A 26507-nucleotide genomic window follows, 5' to 3' on the forward strand; every position below is an offset into this window, starting at 1 on the left:
GAGCTGAAAGAAAAAGGAGCCGCTGGCTGATTAGTGTTGTGCTGTGTGTGTGTATGCGTGCATAAAGCAGTTTCTTGACACTACTCACCCTAAAGAACTCTTTAGTGGAGCCTGAGTCCAAAGTGCCATATGCTATCTCTGTCTGCTTTGCCAGATCTTCGGCACTTTCTATAGGAGAGACCATTCTTTCAACTGTCAAGAAGGCAGCCAGGTTGGCTGTGTAGGAGGAGATGATGATGAGGGTGAAGAACCACCACACACCGCCAACAATTCGGCCTGACAGAGACCTGCGAGAGAGGGGTTGACGACAGGGAAACACGGGATGTAATTACACGGTGGCATGTGGTGGCCATCAACCAGCTAAGATCTGCCAGTTGTGTTTAATGTACCTAATTGCATCAGTCATCAGAATTTCCATGTAAATCATTAACGGCAACCTGGTGCTGCATCAGCACTCTGAAACAGCACATTTCCACGGAACAAGTAAAGGCAAGTTGTTTAAATGTACTCCAATCCAAGTCTTTATTTGCTTGTGAAACAATCAGGGTTCAAAAGTCATTTCACAGCCTGTGGAACGTATTGATCTGTCTACTATGGTGATAAATATTTCATCGTACGCTCACTGACACTGACATTGCATATACAGTGGGGCAAAAAAGTATTTAGTCAGCCACCGATTGTGCAAGTTCCCCCACCTAAAATGATGACAGAGGTCAGTAATTTGCACCAGAGGTACACTTCAACTGTGAGAGACAGAATGTGAAAAAAAAAATCCATGAATCCACATGGTAGGATTTGTAAAGAATTTATTCGTAAATCAGGGTGGAAAATAAGTATTTGGTCAATAACAAAAATACAACTCAATACTTTGTAACATAACCTTTGTTGGCAATAACAGAGGTCAAACGTTTACTATAGGTATTTACCAGGTTTGCACACACAGTAGCTGGTATTTTGGCCCATTCCTCCATGCAGATCTTCTCGAGAGCAGTGATGTTTTGGGGCTGTCGCCGAGCAACACGGACTTTCAACTCCCGCCACAGATTTCTATGGGGTTGAGGTCTGGAGACTGGCTAGGCCACTCCAGGACTTTCAAATGCTTCTTACGGAGCCACTCCTTTGTTGCCCGGGCGGTGTGTTTTGGATCATTGTCATGTTGGAAGACCCAGCCCGTTTCATCTTCAAAGTTCTCACTGATGGAAGGAGGTTTTGGCTCAAAATCTCACGATACATGGCCCCATTCATTCTGTCCTTAACACGGATCAGTCGTCCTGTCCCCTTGGCAGAAAAACAGCCCCATAGCATGATGTTTCCACCCCCATGCTTCACAGTAGGTATGGTGTTCTTGGGATGCAACTCAGTATTCTTCTTCCTCCAAACACGACGAGTTGAGTTTATATCAAAAAGTTCTACTTTGGTTTCATCTGACCACATGACATTCTCCCAATCCTCTGCTGTATCATCCATGTGCTCTCTGGCAAACTTCAGACGGGCCTGGACATGCACTGGCTTCAGCAGCGGAACACGTCTGGCACTGCGGGATTTGATTCCCTGCCGTTGTAGTGTGTTACTGATGGTGACCTTTGTTACTTTGGTCCCAGCTCTCTGCAGGTCATTCACCAGGTCCCCCCGTGTGGTTCTGGGATCTTTGCTCACCGTTCTCATGATCATTTTGACACCACGGGATGAGATCTTGCGTGGAGCCCCAGATCGAGGGAGATTATCAGTGGTCTTGTATGTCTTCCATTTTCTGATGATTGCTCCCACAGTTGATTTTTTCACACCAAGCTGCTTGCCTATTGTAGATTCACTCTTCCCAGTCTGGTGCAGGTCTACAATACTTTTCCTGGTGTCCTTCGAAAGCCCTTTGGTCTTGGCCATGGCGGAGTTTGGAGTCTGACTGTTTGAGGCTGTGGACAGGTGTCTTTTATACAGATGATGAGTTCAAACAGGTGCCAATCATACAGGTAACGAGTGGGGGACAGAAAAGTTTCTTACAGAAGACGTTACAGGTCTGTGAGAGCCAGAGATTTTCCTTGTTTGAGGTGACCAAATACTTATTTTCCACCCTAATTTACGAATAAATTCTTTACAAATCCTACCATGTGGATTCATGGATTTTTTTTTCACATTCTGTCTCTCACAGTTGAAGTGTACCTCTGGTGCAAATTACTGACCTCTGTCATCATTTTAAGTGGGGGAACTTGCACAATCGGTGGCTGACTAAATACTTTTTTGCCCCACTGTATGATAGCTGCAACGAATGCAAAATTAGCACGAGCAATGAACACCTAAAAGGAGAAGAACAGAAAATTAAGATTTCATGTAGTCATCAGATTTGTTTTTCTATTTTCATCTGCTGTCCACTCCTTGTGTCTACTGGAGCTGACCCACCTGGGGGAGATGTCACAGCCCTGCTGCATGAAGGCGCCCAGCGAGAACCAGAGAGAATTGAAGATGCCAAAGTCATTGGGAGGATCGGGGGGAGTCTGAGGGTCTTTGGTCTCATCCTGTTCCTCGAGGTTCCACTCATAAGGACTAAACCGACTGACCAGGAACAGGACCACGCTCACCCCGATATAGGCAAACACTATACACATCCAGATTTCATAGGCCAGAGGGTCCAGGAAGGAAAAAACACCGGGCTTGGACTTTTGCGGCTTCTTTATCATAATGGAGATGCCCAAGCTCATAAATGGCTTGGAAAAGTCTATCACCTCTTCTCGCACCAGTGTAATGGTGAGAGGTGCAATGGCTATATCTGCTCTCTGGAAACAGGGACATGCACAGCAAGTGTTAGTTATGACCTGCATAAAGAAAGAGGTTATTTATTTATTTCTTTTCTTTATGTTTGAATGGCTGGAGCTGAGGGGGATATAAAACAACAATATTTTATTATACATTTTATACATATCATTTTCATAAATGAGCCACCACATTGGAAGACAGGCTGAAAAACACACAAACACACACACACACACATGCACAGTCACGCACACAAAGAGAGAAAGCACGGTCACATTTGCGCCGTGTGTTTTGTCGTGACCTGGGATATTAGCCAACACTTGGAGCGCTAAATGAATCAAAACAAACTGTTTGCAATCAAACACAAGGCAAAATTAAGTGTTAAGTGCGCATGCTAATTAGAACTGTTAACTTTTAATTTGCGAAATGTAAACAGGTTGCTGCATAGAGAAATCTGCGAGCCCTCCCTGTGTACACTTCATCACATGGCATTCAGCACGCCGGGTTTCCCAAACTGTTTATTCTGGCATTAGCTTTTTTTTTCTTTTTTTTTTCCCAAGCTGTTTCTCTTTATCCCCCTCCTTTGCTCTGCTGCTTCAATCACATTATATTATCAAAACACATCCACGGAGGTGGTGCTGCCTTTTTAGAAATCACAATGGGTTTCTCTGTAAAGGCAGAAGAAAATAATTAATCATGTTCAACAGTGTTACTGCAGCTTGTGTATGTGATTAATTAAATAACTGCTCCTCTTCAAAGCAGACAATACGCAGAAGACGATTCTTCATATTGGCCTGGGCTGTTGTTTTTTTTCTCTTTTTTTCGCGGCGAAACCGAGAAAACATTGGACTGAATCAGCAGGAGGCAGAAAATGTTTCTTACAAGGTCAGCCGAGGAGCAACACAAATAGAGCCGATAAACACGACTGTTTTCTTTGCCCTGTCAACACAACGTTGCGAGCAGCTATAACCATTTAATCCGGGGTGCGGGCGTAAGCAGCACTCAATCAATGGTGAGGGAAACAAAGCAATAAAGAGCAGCCTCGGGCCTAACCTTTAAAAGACAACTAAAATCAAATTAATTTACTGGTCAAAAGGTCAAAATGTACAAAACTATTAGTCCCGGCCCACCTGCTGTAAAATTACAGGCCTGGAAAGACTTGACAGAGATGTGATTGGAAGATTTTTTTTTCTCCCCGCCTCCTCCCCTTCCATCTGCAAGGAGTGGTCTTTTCCCATTTGAAAGATAATTTGGTGGCGATAGCACATCAAACCAGGCAATCTCTCAAGCTGATAGTTAGGAAATTGAACAGATGAGGAAGCCAAACCCTCATGCATTTTGCATTTGGCCCCCGCTCAACCGCTGTGGCCTTGGAGAGGGGTGAGCGGGTTGGTGGGGTTGGATGGGGCGGCGGGAGGGGAGGCAATTTTGGATTGCTGGAGGTGTCGCACGGGCCCGGGCGCCGTCAGATGTAAAACACGGTGTGACCCTTCGCTAATCTGAGAGGTTCAACGTTTATGGAGCGCGCCACATATGGATCTTGTTGTTCCAAACCGCAAGCCACAATTTAGCTGTTGATTCTAAAGCAGATTTTCTCAGCTGTGAATTTACAATGCGGCGTATTCATCATACACATGAAACATTGAGCATAATTACACAATCACTTCAAAGGCATACACTCTTTCATTCATCAAAGTTATTACAGTGTGTTTGCCATATGGACTCCTTCTTTTGCCTTCCACCTACCTCGGTATCGCCTGCAAGAGAGTTAGGATTTTCAGGCTAAAGCAAAGAGCATTAATTGCAATGAACAGCACTGAGAAATGATTTCATTTTCTCCATCTCAAGATGATCACCAACTCCCCAATGCTTCAGGCTGCATTTGACAAATTCACTCACAGCTGAGCTTCCTGGGCCAGCATTAGGCTTTTGCACTGGGCGAGAGCTGATGAGTTCACTATGGGTTGGTGATAACCTTAAGATAGAAAAATGAGATCTCCTCTCATGTTGAAGTTCCTTGCAAACTGTCATGTAATCAGTGAGACTCCCAGTACTCACCCCATAGACCAGTTCACCCACCATCCCGTTCCACGTCTTGGTCTCAGGGTCTCGGGCTCCGTACTTTCCATCCATTACTATAGACAGTTTGTACTTAATTCCAACATGTTTGGCAATCTCAGATGCTAAATCGACGCAGTAGCCTTCATATCTGTCATTCCCCTCCAGATGCATATAATTTTTCTTGTACATCACATAAGGAGCTTCCTGTTGATTCAAACACACGCTGGTTTATTCACTCCCATGCCATCGCACAGATTCCATTATACAGATGTATGCATGCACGCTCTCACATAACTCCGTGCACGCACGCACTCCCGCACACACACAGAATATGAGAAGCTGCTATAACCACATCCATGCAGTCGTGCATACACAGATGATGCCCTGCGAATGCACAAATACGCACTGATAACAGCAGCGTGACCGAGTGTTCACACTGCTTTCATCAAGCGGTGGCAGCCAGCAGACACCAAGGCCAATGTACCCAACCCATTTTTGAGCCCAAGGCCGTAATAAAGGGGGTCAATGAAAAAGAGGATAATCGTTTCAATGGGAAATAATTTAGAAAAAAGAAAAGTTTTTCACTTCCACAGAGTAAGCTGGGCTGGGAGTCATTGGTAGGCAAGGTGTGGGTCAGCTCAGAGGTGGGTGGGGATGGGAATGGGTTTCATAAGTAAATGCCAGTGACAGGAGAGGGATCAGAGAGTGCCCATAGTATCTCGACATATTCAAGCACATTGCATCAATGCGCAGTTAAAGGCTGTTTCATTCCAAAAAAACCAAACCAAAAAAAAACCATAATATAAAATAAAATGATTATAAAAAGCTGTTGTTTGCTATCTAGGAAAAAAAAGAGCAAACGAGTACTCTGTAAAATAAAATAACTAGATCAGGAGAGCAGGAGCGTGCTAGTGTTCCTCTCCTTTTCAAAATGCCGGTGCAGCTCGTCTTTTCTCTTACTGAGCACATCATCATCATTATCAAACAATAGGACTGCTCAGGAGAGCAGGCATTGTCATTACAGCCACACACAATTAGAGTGCAAGTAGGAGAGCAATGGTTTGTTTGTTCTGTGCTGAACGTATCCCCTAACCTTGGATCCATTGAGTATTTTCTGCTTGTTAACACGTGTTTGCCTCCTGACTGTATTTTTCACCTGGAGATGTTAAATGTTTCCTCTCGCTATTGAGTGACGCCGGCTTACGGCTCGGAATACAGATGAAGATCTAGCTTTGCATAAATCCCATGGACACTTATCACTTTTCCAAACGTTTTTCTTTGTCATTTTGAAGCGTTTGTTTGCGGAGAACAGGTAATTAGAATGCCATTAAACAGTCAGTAAATATGGGAGCCGTCCAATAAGCCCGAAATATTTACCTACTAAATCCAGTTTAAAGAAAAGAAATCGAAAATATATTTGGTGATTATATGTTCCTTTGTGAAAGTGCCTCGAACATGATCCTCCGTTTAAAAGGCTAACAAGCTGTGCATACTTCAACACAGAACACATAGCAGGAGCAATACAAAATAGATTGAAGGGGAGATAACAAGGGAAAAGAAATACAGCACCTTCTCATCATCCCCATCCAATACTGTTTATTTTGCTTTGCCCCACCTGGGAAACCATTGCAGTATCATTCTGTAGTCATTCTGCGGCCAGTCTATCCCAAGTGTCATTGAACATTTACTTGATGAGGACAGACAGGTCTACTTACGTATGCATTTGTATGCTTTTTTTTTTTGTAACTGATGGAGTCAACCATAATCATTTATACCATTATTGTGATGTCACTGCTACGACAGGCCACTGAAGTATGGAAAATCAAAATGCTTTGACACCCACACGGATACAGTTGAAACACTCCTCCAAGCCGGATCGACTGTTTCAACGTGTAGTGAGTGGATGGAAAGCAACACAAGAAAGATGTGGTTCTACCCGCCCAGGACAGAATGTATCACTCATTGGAATCAACACCATGACCTTGAGTGGCAGAATACGTGAAACATTTAAAATTGCGTGGAAAGTGTACCATAATAGTAGTGACCACAATCGTTCGGTTTTCCACTGAGGAGTCGTTGGAGACCTGCAGATCCATAATATTTACAAACCGCGAGTACTCATTCCAGTATCCGATCTGCAAAGAGAAAACAGCGGTTAGTGATGCACTCCGGCCCACGGTCCAGATATAAGTGAGCATACAGAAGGGAAATGAACAAATATTACAGGGAAATGCAGCGCTGCAGAGCTCATTGAAACAACGGAGCTTTCCCCAGAGACTTGCTGCCTCTGCCCTGATGTTCAACCACATGAGCAGAGTACTAAAACAGACCAGATAAACAGGTACAGTTTTCTGGGCATAGAATGCTGCGTTTACATTTCTGCATTCAACGTGCAGATAACGGACGTGATTACAGAGGGACTTTTGCCTTTTACGATCCACCCGAAATTCAGATACCCAATTGCTCCTTTGCAATCCGTGAGCAAATGGCAACTTCAATCCCTTCCACCTTTTTATGGTAAATAATTGATATTCAAACCTGTGAACCGCATACACGTTTAATAATCTAGCATAATATTGCAGTGGCTCCTCAGTTTTACTCTGTCCTGCCGCTGTAGTTACTCTGCATTCTGCTCTACAGATGCTTAAGTCAAACCAATGTCAAGTGTTTGTTTGCCCGTCTGAAATAATGGCTGCTCTGGCTCGTGATGAAACGTGTTGCATATGTTATTGCCAAAAGTCTAACTGTTGCTGGCTTGGATTTTTCTTTCCTTCACATCTGGTCTGCATTTTTTCTTTTCCTTTTCTTTTTTTTCTCTTTTGCATGAGATCTTTCATGTTTGGGACAAACAGGTGTACAGCAGAGACTGAGCACCAAGTGGGGGCGCTAGAAAGCAGCAGACGCCTCAGAATTGAGCTCCCGATCGTTACAGCTGTGGCTGTATTAAGTGCACTTGGCAGACTGGGTGATTTGGGGTGGCGGGCGGGGCGGTGCTGGACGTTATTAAATGCTTATTCCAGGCTCTCTAGTCCTTGAGTGATATTTGAGACACTTTGCTCGAGGGACACGGCTGCTGGGACCTGTGTCACGGAGTATTGCTCCAGTGGCACTGTCCTGATCTCACCCCCTAGCAGCTGGGACAGATATCAGCCCATGCATCAATCGTGACAGTCACAGCTAAGAACCTTCATCCTCGAAACTGTCACTGGGGTGACTGGGGCTCCAGGTCCATGACAAAGTGCCGCCCAGCCTGCCCGACTTGTCTCGTCTTCCCTCGCTCCCTCACTCTCTCCCGCTGACCTCCTTTCTCCCGGCCCCTCTCCCCGCTCTCTCCTCCTCTGTTTGACAGTGTAGGGATAGCTGTGAGGGCTTTGCAATGCTAATTGAAGTGTGGGCTTTAGAGGCCTGGGAGGCAGGCGGCATAATCACACATCACATCACACTGAGCCCACACTTATCCAGCTAACGAGAAATTCACAGCTGTCTCTTGGAACTCAGAGAGGTTATGAAATAAAACCAGAGGTCATCATATGGTGCTGGTTATAATGTGAATGTACCACTGGGAATTAGCATTTTGAAGAGGAGCCAGAGGAATTCTTGGATCCTCCTTTACAGTAATTGGTTATTTGAATGGTAATTACTGTCAGAAGAGGACCAAATATCAAATCTGTGCTATCCTACAGCAACGAAATAGTTCTCTATCATTCTTTTGATAGGACAGCTTTAGCTATCAGATTGCAGGCTACAACTGATTTGTGAGGCTTGTAATACTCGGCATAGCTCATCAGTGCTGCTACCTAACAGAGGTGGAGAAAGGCAATCAGCATTACTCTCTGCTGTCCTCTCAGCCCTGCTGGTCCCACCTGGCCCTCAGTACTTTAATAAATGGCAGTACAGGCTTGCTTGAAAATGTTTTCCACTTCTGCACAATCATGCATTAGTCTCTAAATGGCTCGAGGCAACATGTGACCAACAGTCACTGAGTTTTGTTCTTTTAGAGCCGAGAAATAAATCATTTATAAATTACACTTTGGCCAGATTCCATGATTTTGATGTGTGCCAGCTGTTAGATTTTTTAAAGAGAGAGATGAAATGTTTTTTGTTTTTTTGATCAGGTCTGTACGTCACATTTGATAGATGACAGCCACCGGCCTCTCTTACCTTCCTCGGCCCACCTGTTTTCATTTCGTAAACATCTATGGTGTAATTGGTCCTGCGGCCATAGTTGTCAAACTGGATGTTCCCAGTCATCCCCTGTACTTGGACCTAATGGGCAGACAGAAAGACACAGTGGAATGTGCAGTAGTTATAACCCAGGTTGCATACTGTAGCTGGCATTAAGGTACTTGGAGTCCACGGAGCTACTGAAGTGCATGCTGTCTGTTAATCAAATGATGAACTGGATACGCTTTAATAAAAGATGTAGTTTTATGGTAATGAGGGCCTGGATTTTTGAGTGAGCTCTGTGCAGAGATATCTGCAGGCAGAGGGAGGAGAATAGCTCTACACTCTCTTCCCTTCTCTCTGTCACTTTCCATCTTTATCACTCTCTCACTTGCTATTTGTGCTTCGCTTCCTCCAGCCTTTTCTTTAGTTTTTAGCTTGCCACTCGCTTTCCATTTTCCCCGCCCCCACCCTACCGTTTTGAGAGCTCTCTCGATGTCTATGCCTTGGCTCCAAGGTACAGCGGGATTGGCTAGGCAGTCTCCGGCGCTGCCTCGACGAGAGACATCCACACGTTGGCGCCGCAGGTACCTGAAGGCCTCTGCTATCACCAGGATTGCATCGTGGGTCAAAGCTGAAGTGTACTGCACACAGACACACACGCAAGTCAAACAACAAAACAGCTAAAGACACGCTGAATTGGTGTGAGGTAAAAACAAATCAATAAAAAAAAGACTGCTGCTTTTTTAATAAAGCTGTTAAAATGAGAAAATCCTGGTGTAATTTGTTCAGCCTATATGTTGCTCTCATGACTTGCATTTCAGCACTTGCCAGGCGGGTCAGTCTGGGCGGCGCTGGCGAAACCTCTGACAGCTTGCTCATGCTAAAAATAGCTAGATTAGATAGATTGGATTAGAAAAGCCAGGACTTCTCTAAGGGTCAGGACCTCTTTGAAAACTTTTTAGCGGGGAGAATTAAATAGAGAATTAATGCATGATTTTATCTCCCACGCACTTCCCTTCCAACTTCGCCTGACCTTTTCACCACGGAGGCTAGAGCCACTTGTTTGTTGACCAGCGCACCGTGACAAAATCTAATTAAATGCCATTCAAAATCCATTTCTTTCTTGATCATTGTTTAATTAGATGTAAATTGAAGCAGCAATATAACCTTGGCTTGCGCTGCCTATCAATATATCGATTGCTCTGAGGGATGCAACGCTAAGACAGAGGAAGCAAAGGGTGGGAAAGACAAGAGAATGACAAAGGCAAACAGAGGATGAGAGGAGAAGAACCAATAGACAGCACTTTAGAAAGGATGATCGTTGCACTCCGCATGCACAATGAAAGGCCTTGCAAGCATAGCACCTTCAGAGGGGCGTTTCGGGCCTCTGGGAATTCTCTTTCATCTAGCCGCTCCCAGCGCTGAATAAACTGCTGCACAATCGGGTTCTCAGGGTTGACTATCTGAAACCCTGAAATGTTGGCTCCACCGGCGAAGACTTTGTCCAGGCTCACATTAGAAAATCCCTGAGACGAGACAAAAGAGAAACGGGGGAGGATGAGACTCATGTAACTTGTTTTTCTTTGAGGTTTTTTAATATAACCCGGGGCAAAGCTCCACAAAATATTAGCAGCCATTCTGGCAGCGCGCAAGGTGCATTTTATTAAGGATCCTGTGCTGTCGGAGAGAGCAGCATGTGTTTGCAATTACACTGAAGCAAATGTTTCTCTTCACACTTTGCGGTGGAACCTGAATTCATTTTCACATACACAAGCAGCCAGAAGATACTTTAGAGTTTGTGTCATACCATGTAGAGTCTAAATTTTTTACTTGAACCAACTGGCCTAGTTTCATTCAGAAAGCCTTACCATGTTAAAAAACAACAACAAAAAAAGCCCCCCTAACACTTTTTAATGCATTTTAAAAACGTACGCTGCACCAGCTGCCTTTAAATTTCCTTCTTGACCCTGGAGCTATGACAGTTATTTCTTTTTATGGTCAAATCACTGTTTTTTAAGTGCAGAATTGTGTCATGTTGTGCAAGGACACGAGTCTGACTGCTGCATAATCACATCTTCTAAACTCGGAGAAATGGCAGCAGGAGATCAGCGAGTGAGAGCGGGGCCGGCCTTTCACTTAAAAACGCTCATGCTAATACCAAGGCTAAATGAACATTACATTCCCGAGAGTGAAGGGAAAAAATATGGCTGCCCTCCAAGGATCGTTAAAAAGGTTAAATCCTGTTTATTTATTGCTAAGGATGCTCACTGATATTCAAATATGACTGTATACTGAAGCAAAATTGCAATGTAGTGTGACTGCTGGACTGTGATTTATAAAGCATGAGGCACAAACATTGAAAGCCTTATATATATATATATATATATATATGAAGAGAGAGAAAAAACTATATACAGTCCTATATAAAAGCCTTTAATCCACTTATTGTCCATGCACATTTGCGCCCAAGGCTGAGACTTAGACTCCATGCAGAAAAAAAGCTGGTGTCCCCCTCCCCACACCCCCCACCCCAGGGGAGCAGCATAGTTATTACTCACAAGATTGGCCAGAATGTAGTGGTAACCACGGCTGTTCTTCCCCAGGGTTACAACCTATGGGAGAAAAACATCGATACAGTAAACCACCCATGAGATGAGAGTTAAGAGCCAGGGCTAATGTAAGTGACTACAGCAATCACAGTAAACGCGGCGGCATCCCGTGAGCACGCAGGATGCCGCCACAGACGTTTAAACAAAGCAGATCTTCTAAGGAATAACACGGAAGGGGCACTGTTGGGGGGGGGGGGGGGGGGGGGGTGTTCATTAAAGAGGAATTGATAATGAGAGAGAAACAGCAGCAACGTGGAACATCCTTGATCGCTTTTAAGTCATTCACGGCGCTGGGACGTGAGTCCTCGGTAGCTGCTGGACAGAAGGTAGAAAGATGTTTCAAAAGAATTTGTAGCGAGAGAGTAAGATGTAGATCTCTCCCTGCTTTGAAAATATCACACCTTTGGAGCATAACAGCATGTTTCAACCCACACAGTTTGTCTGAAAATAGTAAGTGGTGTTCTAAGCCATTCCATCACTGTGGTACTAACCATATGCTGTCTTTTATTCTAGATTTTCTTCATCTTTTTTTTCTTTTTTGCTCTGGCCCTGCAGATAAATCCAATACTGAAACTCTAAACAGCTCTGGCTTGTCTGTGCATTACATGCTGGACAGGTTTTTTCAGTCGGACCTCGTGAGTTTGCAGTCTTATGCGGATGGACTTCTGAGTGGCTGCCATGCAGAAAACCTGTCAACCATGTCTCCGTTTTCATCTGCGCTCTACAAACAGAGCAACACAAGTTTACAGCAAAATCAGCATGTTTGCACATGTTCTGGCTCCGTTGCAAAAGCAAACTGTCAGTTTATCATCTGTTTGTGCATGCGTGTTCGGCTGGGGACGTTGGATATTTGTTACAGTGGGTCGTTTATGACATTCCCACAGAGCAGGAGAGAGTGATGCAAAGCACTCTTGCATCTACGCATTTTGGCACAAAAAAATGTCTTTGGGGAAAAAAAAAAAAGGGAAACAGTTTCTCCTGCTTTAAGTATAATTATAGCATCATTTTAACTAACCTATGTGCATGACCTATGTAGCGGTAGCAGTAGGAAATGATTGAACAACCTCCCTCGCTTGGACTGAGCATACTCAAAAATCAAACAGACCACTCGTCTCCTTGTGGACATTTGAAGGTTGCCCACGAAGGGAAGAGACATCTTTAGTGTTTTTCACAAACTCACAAAGCCTTTCACTCATGCCATCAAGCTGCTTGGGTGGGTCTGACAGCCTCCCCATCATTAAGGCTTTAAACTTCCACCACTGCTGAATGTCAGACAGACAAGAACAAACCAAAGAAAAGTGAAATAGAAACAAAGGGGAAGTGAGCTGATTATGATGCAGAAATAGCCAGAGACGACTGTTAGAATCCATCAATCTCCTTCTAATGATTAAGTGACACAAAGCTTCATGAAAATAGCTCTCTGCAACACTTTTACTGCAGTGAAATCACAGCGAGACAGATCAGGATAATTCTTCACGAGCCAATTTGGACTCTTTGCACTGCTGCATTTTCGCTGGACAAACCAAGTGGCTCCAGTTTCCTTCACTGTGTGCTAACCTTGACTCTGGCCATAAGCCTCATCACACCTGCTCAGGAACTGGGCAAAGAAAGACCTCACCACCTGCCTGCAACCTAGAGCTCGCAGCCAGTCTGGCAACGGCTACAAGAGGCAACCTTGGGATGGAGCACAGCGAGACATTGATGACAGAGACACACAGAACCTCCAGCCAGAGTACACAAACCTTTCCCCTCAACCTCTTTAATTAGGCAGACAGCAACACCCTCAGCTGCTCCAGGTGACATGGACAGATTTCGTTGTTAAATTAAACGTTCTTTTTAAAAGTCCTTTTGATATTGCAGAATTTATACACACAATACTTCAGCTCAGTGAAAGAGGATGTTCTGAAAGTTAATTTTATTATGACCAGCTTTACTCTTCGTCTTCTTTTTTTTTAAATCCTGTGCTATCTGGGAGCTTTTACAAACAGAATTATGATAACACTGCTTTGCTGAACACATTTTGCTTTTCCAAAATCAGCTCTATAAATTCTCTATAGGCTCTTCTTGTTTAGGGTTTATCTGATTATTTCTTTATTTCTATTCATGTTATTTCAGTTATTACATTATATGTGGTATACAGTATAACAATGTCGAAGGCAGGAAAGGCTGGAGGAAAAATAAAAGGGAGGTGGTGGGGGGGGACGTAATAGGGGGTTAGAGTACAAATAGAAATGCACAATGTTTCGCCAACTGCCACTGTGTGTGAAAATGCACAGGTACATACATCAGCAATCTTCTTTTGGTGTGTGTGTGTGTGTGTGACAGAGAGAGAAAGAAAGCGAGAGTGTGTCTTTGTTACGAAATATACTTGAAAATGAGGGTGGGAAGCCTCAATCAGGCCATTTGCAGCCCCCAAGAGTACTGAAGATGTAAGGCCACACTCTCAGGCCTCCCAGAACCGCTCAGTACCTGGCAGAGACCGCCCCCTGCTTCCCCGACATGGAAGAGATCCAAGCCACCCCAAATCACCAAGGGAGTGGGTTAATGACCATGTCAGCTTATCCAACCACACGCTCTGGGGGGTAGCAGCATCCAGTGGAGAGTGGTGGAGAGGGTGAACACCTCCCTTGATGACTACAGTGACATTAAAAACAAGGAGCAGGTCACCAGCCAGCAGAGGCACATGATGGGGTCTACCCACTGAGACCTACGTGACCCACAACCCTCTGTCTTGTTTCTTTATGTTGTTATGGGTTCTCAATAATGACACCGTTACTTGAAGAGAAGGCTTTTTATACTTTGGAGTGTGGATATCAGTCCAAAGTCTTGGGGCTGATCTGCACGCTGAGCCACAATAACAGCCATCTATTCAATTACAACTACAGTTGCTCCCTCACCTGGGCACCCCACCCCACCCTATGGGCCTGCGGGCACCCACGAGCCGCCAAGGCACAGACCAGAATTCCCAGTGTGGGCCAACCCATCTCACACAGCGAGTCTGCCAAAGGGGCACAGACCAACCCCACACCACACTGGTTAAATGCTTTCTCTAAATCTAAAGAGACAGCAGTGGTTTCTAATTTGTTGATAGAGCAATAGTTCATTATATTTGTTAGTCTACAACCACCTTTATTTTTCAGCCAGCTCTCTCCTAAGAAACCTTTCTTGTAATTTCTTTAAGTAGCCTTCAGTATTCAATCCATGTATGCTTTTACTAAGTTAGCGCTGTGTTTGGAATCATTGTCCTGCTGAAAAATGAAGAAAATTAGATGCTTTCCAGATGGTATTCCAAAATCCTTTTCAGGTTAAATGCTTTTTATCAATTTAACAAGATCTCTAACATCATTGGCTGAAATAAACCCCCAAACCATGACAGTACCTCCACTGTGTTTACGTATGGCTGTAGAAACTCACTGTTTATCTCCAGAGATCCTCTATATATATTGGTGAACTTATTAGTGTACATATTTTTTGAAACAAAAAAAAATTAAATGTAGATTTTTCACTCTATAAGACTTGTTGCCACTGATTTTTGGTCCAATTCAAACTTTTCTCCCTGTTCTGTCCTCTCCTAAAAATTTGCTTCCTCTCCTAAAACATTGTGTATCTATGGATAGTATGTCATGTAAAGATCAATAAAAAGCCAAATACCATTTCAGAATATTCAAAGGTTTCTATTAAAGATAAATAAAATGGTTCATAAAATTATAGCATCTAAGATAAACATAATGGTAAAAATTATTTTGAGGAGCCAAATGTGAAACTAAATATCACTTTATTGTTTTCAGCACAGATTTACATAAAAAGTGTAGGCAGGTGAAAGAGTTAACAATTGATTTAAATATATACATGTAAAAAAGAATTAATTTAACTAAATCCACCTACCAAATTCTGCAGATAGTTTTAACAAATAGGTTACAGTGTATTAATTAGTGAGTTTTAGAGGTGTTGGTAGATGATTTGCTGCTCAACTTTAATCAGGGCTAGCTCTTTCACCTGCCTACACTTTTTATGTAGATCTGTGCTGAAAATAATATGGTGATATTTATTGTCACATTTGGCTCCTCAAAATATTTTCAACTGTTGTTTACCATTATTTTTAGCTGCTATGGTTAAACTGCTATCATTTTATGAACGGTTTTATTAATTTTATCTTTAATAGACACCTTGAAATATTTTAAAACTGTGGGGTTTATAATATTCTTTGGGTTTTTGATTATTATCTTTAGAGGATGTACTGTCCATACAAGCCCACTAGCCAATTATTCCATGTCCCAGTGACACTGAAGAGAAGTGTGCTTGGTGTGTCTCCCCCTTCAGTAATTCCTCTTTTTAGTACACTTTACCCCTTCCACATCGATCCACTAGCTGGTCCCACAGCCATTTGTTCTGCAGCTGAAAGAAAGCCTGCATTTTGCAGACTGCAGTTTTCTTTAAAGCCTGACAACTAGGGTGACCTTGACTTTACCCTCATCCAGTCTCTGCCTGCTTCAGACCTCCCAGACAGAGAGCCCTAAATGCAAAACTACACCTACACGTTTCTAATAAACATCTTCCTCCAAATTTGACCTTTCCAGTGCAGAGTTTGCCACACAACACACGAAGAGGCAGGAGGAAAATGATAGGCTCCCCAGAGTTTGTAAATATCATACCATTCACTGCGAGGCATATGAAAGACAAGCAAATAATGATGCAATAGTTTTTAGCCTCTCTCTGAACTATGGAAACCCAGAATCCAAAGCACCATTAAACTCATAGGGCTTCATAAAATTAATCTTTACTGAGTCTTCACAGTTTAACAGTTGGCTGATTATTCTTTAAATTTTAATTTTTAAGATTAGTGAAAAAAAAAGTAATTGAATATCTTGTTTTGTTCAACTCGTTTTACCTCAAAGATATTCCACTAGAAAGAATACAAAGACAAACAATTTTGTTTGATTTAACAATCAATCACTATTAGAACGGAAGATAATTTTCCATCAGTCTACTAATCTATTTGCTGTAATTGTTACAGATCAGTGTTTTAGTAAGGAATGTCCAGGAAGAGGTTCAGTCGGCACAGCTTTCTTGCAAGGGTCAATGCTCCATCAAAAGGACATTTAACACCAATGATATGAAATCATTGGTGTTATTTGTGAGTTGTGTCATGTGTGATTTGTGCTTACATATATTTTGAAGTAATCTATATTTTTACTCTAAAGCCAAGGTCAGAAACAGGTATGTTTAAAGAAACAACAGTCTATGAATATTAATACTTTCACTGCAACTCACTTTGAGTGATAATGGCTCCATCGCTGTGCTATGACTTATAATACTAAATGTCAGTCCTAGTAAGTCTCATACAGTGAAAGCTAAGATGTGTGTTTTCAGTCTCCCCTTTGGCTGCTGAGTTGACATTAGCTAACATTTAAAATTCATAGACTGAAAGGCTGCAGCTCATGGTGCTCAAGATGCTGATGTGATATGCCTAAAGGTGTTTTACTCTACGCTAATGTCAGATCTTTGTTTCTTGGTTTTTTGTTAGTCTGTTGTCACCAGAATGGACGCTCAAGACATTTCTTAAAGCAAAAATTTAAAAAAAAAGAAACAATATTTGTTTGTTTTTTTCAAGCTTCATACTGCTAACCTTAGTTTGGCTCTTTGCAAGCATCTGCACGGACAGCATGCTAACGCAAAGCTAGCCAAGAACCCAGAGTGATGTTAAAGTTGAGTTTTTGCCGACTCCAGCCCAGCAGTCAAAGTCTGATCTTCAACAGGTAACACAGGCAGTGATGAGCAGTCAGGTTTGTAGCCTCCATTTTTACCTGTTCATGTTTCTAAAGTAGAATTACTGTGGCGATCGCTTTGAAGTCTCTTTTCGACTGGTTTTCATTTGTTGGCTCTGTTCAAACATAAATACTAAAAGAAGGACCCCATGTGCGGTCTCATTAGGTCAGGGATTTGTGTTGGTGTGTAGGACTAAAGATTATACTGTTAACTGGTAATTATGAGACAGCGCCCTTTACGACATTTTATGGAGTAATAAGAAAGTAATGTAATCAGTGTTACTTTTAAGAAAACTGTGGGTGTAATAATTATATTTGTTGATTAACGACCCTAACACTGGTACTGAGCAGAGTTCTCAAAAGAATGGATTCTTGGACACTAATTGGTACTGAAATCTATTATTACATTAAATACCCATTAGCAAAAGTATTGATGGCAGCTAATTGCAAGAACAGTAGCACAGCAGCTTGGTGAATCAAGAGGGACACCCTGGGCTTCATGAAGAGTTTCATAAGGTCAGTAAAGCTCTTCTAAATAACATTCAATTTTTTTAACTTATCATATACAGGGAGTGCAGAATTATTAGGCAAGTTGTATTTTTGAGGAATAATTTTATTATTGAACAACAACCATGTTCTCAATGAACCCAAAAAACTCATTAATATCAAAGCTGAATGTTTTTGGAAGTAGTTTTTAGTTTGTTTTTAGTTTTAGCTATTTTAGGGGGATATCTGTGTGTGCAGGTGACTATTACTGTGCATAATTATTAGACAACTTAACAAAAAACAAATATATACCCATTTCAATTATTTATTTTTACCAGTGAAACCAATATAACATCTCCACATTCACAAATATACATTTCTGACATTCAAAAACAAAACAAAAACAAATCAGCGATCAATATAGCCACCTTTCTTTGCAAGGACACTCAAAAGCCTGCCATCCATGGATTCTGTCAGTGTTTTGATCTGTTCACCATCAACATTGCATGCAGCAGCAACCACAGCCTCCCAGACACTGTTCAGAGAGGTGTACTGTTTTCCCTCCTTGTAAATCTCACATTTGATGATGGACCACAGGTTCTCAATGGGGTTCAGATCAGATGAACAAGGAGGCCATGTCATTAGTTTTTCTTCTTTTATACCCTTTCTTGCCAGCCACGCTGTGGAGTACGTGGACGCGTGTGATGGAGCATTGTCCTGCATGAAAATCATGTTTTTCTTGAAGGATGCAGACTTCTTCCTGTACCACTGCTTGAAGAAGGTGTCTTCCAGAAACTGGCAGTAGGACTGGGAGTTGAGCTTGACTCCATCCTCAACCCGAAAAGGCCCCACAAGCTCATCTTTGATGATACCAGCCCAAACCAGTACTCCACCTCCACCTTGCTGGCGTCTGAGTCGGACTGGAGCTCTCTGCCCTTTACCAATCCAGCCACGGGCCCATCCATCTGGCCCATCAAGACTCACTCTCATTTCATCAGTCCATAAAACCTTAGAAAAATCAGTCTTGGCCCAGTCTTGACGTTTCAGCTTGTGTGTCTTGTTCAGTGGTGGTCGTCTTTCAGCCTTTCTTACCTTGGCCATGTCTCTGAGTATTGCACACCTTGTGCTTTTGGGCACTCCAGTGATGTTGCAGCTCTGAAATATGGCCAAACTGGTGGCAAGTGGCATCTTGGCAGCTGCACGCTTGACTTTTCTCAGTTCATGGGCAGTTATTTTGCGCCTTGGTTTTTTCACACGCTTCTTGCGACCCTGTTGACTATTTTGAATGAAACGCTTGATTGTTCGATGATCACGCTTCAGAAGCTTTGCAATTTTGAGACTGCTGCATCCCTCTGCAAGATATCTCACTATTTTTGACTTTTCTGAGCCTGTCAAGTCCTTCTTTTGACCCATTTTGCCAAAGGAAAGGACGTTGCCTAATAATTATGCACACCTGATATAGGGTGTTGATGTCATTAGACCACACCCCTTCTCATTACAGAGATGCACATCACCTAATATGCTTAATTGGTAGTAGGCTTTTGAGCCTATACAGCTTGGAGTAAGACAACATGCATGAAGCGGATGATGTGGACAAAATACTCATTTGCCTAATAATTCTGCACTTCCTGTATGTTAACCTGGCCAGCCAAACGTTAGATGTTTAACTATTAGCAATAAACCACATTAACATTTTATAAGTTATAAAAGTATAAAAGTAGTCAGTAAAGTTCTTCAAATTAAAATTAAATTACTTAACTGTTATCATAGGGTGACCAAGTCCGGGTTTTCCTATAGGGCTATAGAGAACCCATATGTGTGACGTCATCCCCGAGCTGCTACTTTGTGAGTTGTTGTTCAGCGCTCACAGACGGGACAGACAGCGCACAGGAGCGCCTGGTGATGTTTGAAAGATGCCAAAGCGCAAATACAGCTTTTCAGACGAACTGCAAAAGAAATTTCCCTCGTACCGTCCCGGTACTGGTAATTTTTCTTATACAGATGAGGCCTTACTTTTGTACCATTATTTAATTCCAGAGGTTTTTAAGTTAATTATTTGCCCTTGTTGACTTGTAAAAGCCTATATGACATTTTTTGTTTCACCATTCATTAACCGCACAGAGAAGGCATCGTTTACATATGTTAAAATTTTCGTTAAGCAAACAGTATTATTAAAGTTCTTCATGACTGGGCCAAGTGTCCTCTTATGCATTAACCTGCATTTTATAAGTTATCAATATAGGAGCAGCTAGCAACTTTGGCTAATTCACAAAATGTTAACATGGGAGCTAGGCAGCAAACATTATTTTCCTGGGTACTGGTTTGAAATTCTAGTGCACAGAAATATCAATCATTAGTGTTTTTTAAATATCACAACAATACAAAGTAGCAAACCGTCTTTGGCTAATTGAACATACAACTGTTTCCAATGCAAATTTTAACAAACTTTCTTGGCATAGTTTGACTATAGTTTAGAACTGTGTATGAAAATCCCTGTAATTCCTATTGAGCCCAATCAATTAAAGCTGAAAGTCTGAGCTTCAATAGCATCTTAATTGCTTAATTTCAAATCTATTGTGGTGGTGTACATGGCCAACATTGTGAAAAGTGTGGCACTGTCCGTTGTACATTTCTGGACTTCATTGTATAATCTTGCGACTGTAGAGATTCCTAAGTGTCCCACTTCAATTAGGATGGGGCAGAAGGCTGAATTTTAGTTTTATATGCTTTGATGTAAAAGGACTTTCGCCTTTTTCGAACTCCCATTTTTTACTTCAAGGCGCTTATAGAAGTGCTTTTAGTGGAGCACTCTCTAATTAACAGCAAATAGCGGCTGTGGCTGAGACGCTTTTCTTGGCGGCCGTGATATATGCCCCTGAAGTGTTGGCCTTCCCCCAAATGCGGAACGTTTTAGAAACACCTGACTCATATTCAAATGATTATGTCTATCATTGCGCTGAGATACAAGAACTACTTAGAGTTGATACCTTGGGAGGAAGAAATCATTGGAAACGTAGCAGAGACAGCCGCATGCTTGTGTGCCAAAACTTTAAAGGAGAAAGATGGCTTACTCAGTTTTTATTGAAAATGAACGAGGCAATTTCACATGACTGATAAGGTGAAAGGGGCTCCTCTGGTTTATATATTGCAATATTATACACTGTATTCTCACACAGTTATAGCAACATGTTCAAATCTCACAGTCACAGCGCCCGGGTCTCAGCCTCTCATTCATTGGTTGAGTCAGCAGGTCACATTCTTTTTAATGATAACACTTTAATCCCATTTAATTCTATAATCACAGTTAATAAATGGCCCTCAACACCTAAGGTTGGTGTAAGGGATTTGAAAGCAGCACCTAGCTTTACATCAAGCAACATGGGGGCAACGAGCTGATGTTGAGATCAGAAGTGTCTTTTATATCAGTGGAGAGATTAGCTTGCTTTCTTAGCAGTTTTCTCAACGATGTGTAATCAAAGGGCGATGACTGCAAGAGAGGGATTAACGTGGTGTTTTACTTGTAACTCGGAGATTGCCAGAGTGCATTTATTCAGATTTGGTTTTTCCTCCCATTCTTTAATACCTTCACTCACATCCATGTTTGCCAGCATGTCACAATATGTCATCCCTGGGTTTTCACTGAGTCATCTGCAACATTGATTGAGACTCTTCTGTTTATTGCTGACAGCCTTCTTTTATATGCTGCTGGCGATCTGTCATCCATTCTCTCCCTCTCCCACTACTTCTTATCTCCCATGGTAAAACGTCCTACCCTTTTCTTAAATTCGATATCATGCAAAGACTTGAGATTCTATAATACATCGAACTGCTGGTTTTCTCAGAACTCTCTATTGGAGAGGGGAGAAACGGATGGACAATCTCCAGTTCTCCATGGGGAGGCAATGTGGCCACCCTTAATTCCTCTACAGGCAGCAAAATGTTGTTCTAACAAATCCCCAAATGCACCTACTTTTTTTCTTGCTCTTTCAGTGAATCCTTTTTGCTTTTTATTGTTTTTTTTCCTGTATGAAAATGCAGCTTTGTGGCTGGCAGGGTGCTCACTGCCAGCCTGTCTTTGAACAGCTTGCTTGCCCTGGGCCTGTCCAAGATGCCATTGTCTGTGTGTGTGTGTGTGTGTTGTGTTTTTTTTTAATTTTATTATTTTGTTTTTTTCTTTCCTGTCTGCTTGCCCGCCTGTCTCTCTTTACACTAGTGATGAGCAAGTTGTTGCCTCTAAACAGACTCCAGTGCAGAAATCCCAGGAGAAGAGGCAGCCAGCAAGGAGCACAGAAACTGATACATGTACGAGCAATCTCACTGATGAATCAGATTAGGCATGACAACACATACAGTCAAGTAAACAAGCATACACTCAGAGGCTGCAATACATACACTCACTTTTAAAAGCCACCAGTGGTAGCAATACAGAGATGATCGCTGTTTGTTTACAGGGCTCCTTTAACGGTATAAATATTTTGGTTCATGTATGCTATCATAAACCTAGATGGTTCAATGAAACACATTGATTGGATATGTTTAGGAGAGCAGAGCTGGCAGAGGGTCTGATATTCTAGTCATAAGGAAAGATTTGCCATAGGGTTAATTTATCTGCAGTGCAGTATTGATGGAGAAGTCCTATAGACGATAAATCCTGAGTGGTTGTTACAGCATAAAATGATAATGGCCCGGGCGTAGCATTCTCCTCAGCATCTCAAAACAAATTTGTAGGGACGCTCAGTCAGCTCTCGTACGAGTAAACAAAACTTGGCCTGATGCAGCAGTATGCAAATACTTCTCTTATGAAGCTTTTACATCATGTCAAATGAAAAACGAAGGGAATAAAAGAAAGGTTCAGGTGGGTGGGTGGGCGCCAACCACAGAAGAGGCACATTCTGTTTTGTGTTTGTCTGTAGAAACCTCCATTTAAGAACATGGTAGGTGAACTAAAGCAAGCCAATTAATTGATTATGATTCTAGAAGGGAACCATGACCACTTAAATAACAATTTAATCATAGTAATTTGATCAAGAGAGAAGAGAAAGCCTTCTACCTTCTCAGCATATGTTCAGTTTTATTGCAAGGCTTCTTAAATCTTGTAAAAAGCACTCAGGATGACCTCGCTGTTGAAAAATGCTATATACAGAACCCACGCTTGCCTTGGCTTTTTATATAGTTAGCTATTCAGAAGAATAACATAAGAACGTTTTACTAGATGGTTATTCATCGTACAAAGAGTAGTGGTCTACAGTTTCCTCTAAATTACAAATTATTTTCTTTTAAAGGTAAACAGCTAACCTGCGTGTTTACTGTGCTTCTGTACAGCTAGTGGTAATACAATTTGCAAAGCTGATACCTGAATGGAACTGTGCACACAGAGATCTTTGACTTTCACATTATAACTGCTTCCCACGGCTGCTTTTCTTCAGACAATATGTTCTTACCACACCGATGAGTTATGCAAGCTAGCCCTGAACTGTAGTATATTTTACTACGGTATCTAGTTGTGAATGGCACAATATACTGTACCTGAAGTATCAAGTATGCATAATGACCGATTTTTAAAAACTTTGTTATGACTGTGCAATTGTAATTGTGATGCATTAGCATTTGAGCAGCAGTCTAATTACTTGATAGTTTATTTCGCTGTTCATTTATATTAAATGAAAAATTCTAAAATACAGAAAAGAAGTAACAATAACTATAAAAACACCCGAATATCTATTATATCTAATTTTATTTAAAAGTACAAAGTTAACACTTTTTTCAAGGTATTTTTTTTAAAGTTTAGGGATGCATAAAATATCTGTACCATACTGACATTTGGAAGTTGAATAACTATACTAGATCGAACCAGCAGAGCGTTCACAGGCACTGTATCAAAAGCGGTGTTAATGAAGAGCAGCACAGAGGTTTCTCTTTCTGTGCAACAATTGTGCAAGCTCGTCACTTTCCCATTGCGATAACGACACTCCACGAACATCATTGTCTGCTTAAAGGAAGAAAAAAAAAATCCATTCAGCAGTGGGATTACTCAGACTGAAATCATAAAACTAAGCCACCGAGCTGATTCCCATTTCCCCCAGCAATCAGCTAGCTGGATCTGCTCGGCGTCATGATCCTCTCTCAACAGGCACTGACCTTGATGGATTGGAGCAACATTATGACACGCAGACACCAGTGCCTGCACACCGGTTCTGTTCGAACTCAGCCACCAGTCTGCCACAGATTAAACTCTATCTGTCGACAATCATTGGTTAATAGAACTACTACAGCAGGTAGAAGCAGCGGGTTTTACCACATAGCAGACAGTGGGTGCCATTTTTGGCATGATTGCCCCCGTGGGAGACGGTCCATTCCTGTTTCAATGTATAATGGCCCGATAGGAGGCAGCTGCAGAGTGAAGTCCAGCAGCTTCCCTGAATGCCTCATGACTCATCTATATTGGCAGAGCTAGCTGGATTATTTCAATTAGCTCTAACAAAAAAACAATCCCACGCTGAGATTGTCACTGAAACAAGGGGCAAAACTGAGCACGCTGCTGCTTTGAAGGTTAGCTTCTGCAAAAGCTACATTTTTCCCCTCTTTGTAGAAAAAAAAAGCCAAGGCAGAAAAATGAATGATGATGATTATCGTCGCGTGTTGAGGAGGAAAGAGCTCAACATAAAAAAGAAAGAAAAAATCATTAACGGGAACAAAGACAGGAACAGAATAACATCAAACAGATTACTGCCCCGCATCCTTATTATTGTTTACAGGGAGAAAGCAATTAAAAACGCAACCATTAATATGCCTCACACGTGATGTGCAATGAGTGTTCTAAGCTTTTCTTAAAAGCTGAAGCATATTCCAGCACTTTGAACGGAAACGTATTTCGATATAGTCCCAGAATTGTAAAGGGAGGAAATTTGCAGTTCAAGAATTAAATTAGACACAGCAAATTATTACTAAAAGCTATTCTGTTTTAAACTATGACTCTGGGATCAAATTAGATTCATAAAAAACAAGTGAAACTAACAGTCATTGAGGGGATATTGTGAGGCAAAGAGAAGCCAATATCTAAATGAATGTTAACGAGCAGAATCCAATTCAGGAACTGATTGCCTTATAAGCAGGCGGCAGCAGGCAGGGGTGCAGGCTGGAGAGGAGCAAGCGAGCAGAGGAGATGCATGGCATAATAGCCACTCATCTATTCATGGTAATTGTGTTTCCCCTACTACAAGGACTGGTGGACCTTTCATTTTCTCCTCAGGCAATGGACGTGATAGAGGAACGGAGGGGTTTTGGGTTGTTAGGAGAGGATTAAAAGGGCTGCATCATCAGTGGTCTCTTCAAATGGCTGCTCACACTCAGACCTCTCGCTACCTTGGGCTCTCGGGCAGCTTCAATACACAAAGATTTTCAAACGAGACAGCATCAGACGTTGCAACCAAACAATGCCAAATAGGGCTCTTCAAATAGGCAGGGTTGCTGCTATGTCTCATAGGCCTTAGGTGATCCCAAACTGAGTGAGTATAGGAAAAAAGAAAGAAAAAAGAAAGAAGGTTTGGTTCCAAAATTAGCTATGGTGAGTCAAACGCATACTTAAAAAACACCAGTATTAGCAAAAACCTGAAAGTCTTAGATAATAAATTATAGACGGATTAAATGTTTCTTGATTTTATCACTTCACTGATAAAGTGGAGCTTTTTCTCTGCAACTGAAAAATAAATGTGTAAAAAAGGAACACATTAATTTAAACCTGATAAAAAAAGAGCTAAGAGGACCTGCAGAGTTCTGGAGGTTAACGCTTTTTACGCTACACATCAGTCATTCGACACTGAAACATTGGCAGCACAAAGACACAAAGATATCCCGACTGTAAGTATTATAAACAAACTACAGAGACTACATTTCCCATAATGCTAGATGTTCTGTTAACCTAGCCTGACAAGTGCACAATTTTTATTACACATAATGATCTTGCCTCTCAGCCAAAGATAACTCAAAGCATGTATTTAGATGCAACTAGTGTTCAAGAAGACTGCTAAATAAACTTTGGTATATAATAAAATAAGTCCTTTTAATATCTGCTGTTTTAGTCTGCTACTACTGCAAGCGAAAAAAAAAGGACTTGAGGTAGAGTGTAAGTGTAGGCGGTGATATAATGAGCATGCCTATACACTGAGGCTCAGAGGCTCACCTGCTCTAATATAGTGTTGATCCTATCCACCTCGCAGTCAATCACATAGCGCTTCTCCTGCCTCCTGTCCATCTCCTCAATGATGCGCTTGAACTCGGCTGCGTCCGTTGTGCTGCTAACAGAGCGAGCGGTCACCTGCCAGTTGTTAGCGACTGCTGCCTCCATGATGGCCTGCAGTATGGAGAAACCTACAGGGAGAGAGAGAGTGAGAGCACGTAACTCAGAGGATTAAACAAAAAAATCGACCAGCACACATCAAGAGTTATGCAGAGCCGAGTGGCTTCTAATTTATTCTGGAGAGGTTTTTGCTTGAATCCAGAGGTTAAAGGCCATCTCATTACAATCTAAAATAGCATTACAAAGTCTGCAAGCCCACTAAAATATTTTCTTGAGTCTAGACTTTGTGTGCCTGTGTGTATGTGTGTTTAATTCACATTTGCATATTGACAAGGCAGTATCATAATGAAGTGAAAGGACAGGAATCGTATCTCCATA

The 26507-nt window shown here is 41.9% G+C and overlaps 1 protein-coding gene across 6 annotated transcripts in view; it reads right to left on the reverse strand.

The window, feature by feature from the left end:
• gria3b (glutamate receptor, ionotropic, AMPA 3b) overlaps positions 1–26507 on the reverse strand; it is a 94833-nt gene that overhangs the window by 22161 nt on the left and 46165 nt on the right. For all 6 annotated transcript variants that reach the window (XR_014270817.1, XM_082502655.1, XM_082502654.1 and 3 more), the window contains 9 exons: positions 26013–26200; positions 11532–11585; positions 10338–10499; positions 9447–9614; positions 8968–9072; positions 6837–6941; positions 4804–5010; positions 2395–2768; positions 89–287 (listed from right to left, as the gene is read on the reverse strand). Coding sequence is in view for 5 of the 6 variants with exons in the window: in XM_082502655.1 (XP_082358781.1) it covers positions 89–287; positions 2395–2768; positions 4804–5010; positions 6837–6941; positions 8968–9072; positions 9447–9614; positions 10338–10499; positions 11532–11585; positions 26013–26200 (1562 nt within the window). In the remaining variant the exon portion in view is untranslated. The remainder of the gene's footprint in view (positions 1–88; positions 288–2394; positions 2769–4803; positions 5011–6836; positions 6942–8967; positions 9073–9446; positions 9615–10337; positions 10500–11531; positions 11586–26012; positions 26201–26507) is intronic.

Source organism: Aulonocara stuartgranti (assembly GCF_965226115.1).
Source record: "Aulonocara stuartgranti genome assembly, chromosome: 2".
Classification (NCBI taxonomy): Eukaryota; Metazoa; Chordata; class Actinopteri; order Cichliformes; family Cichlidae; genus Aulonocara; species Aulonocara stuartgranti.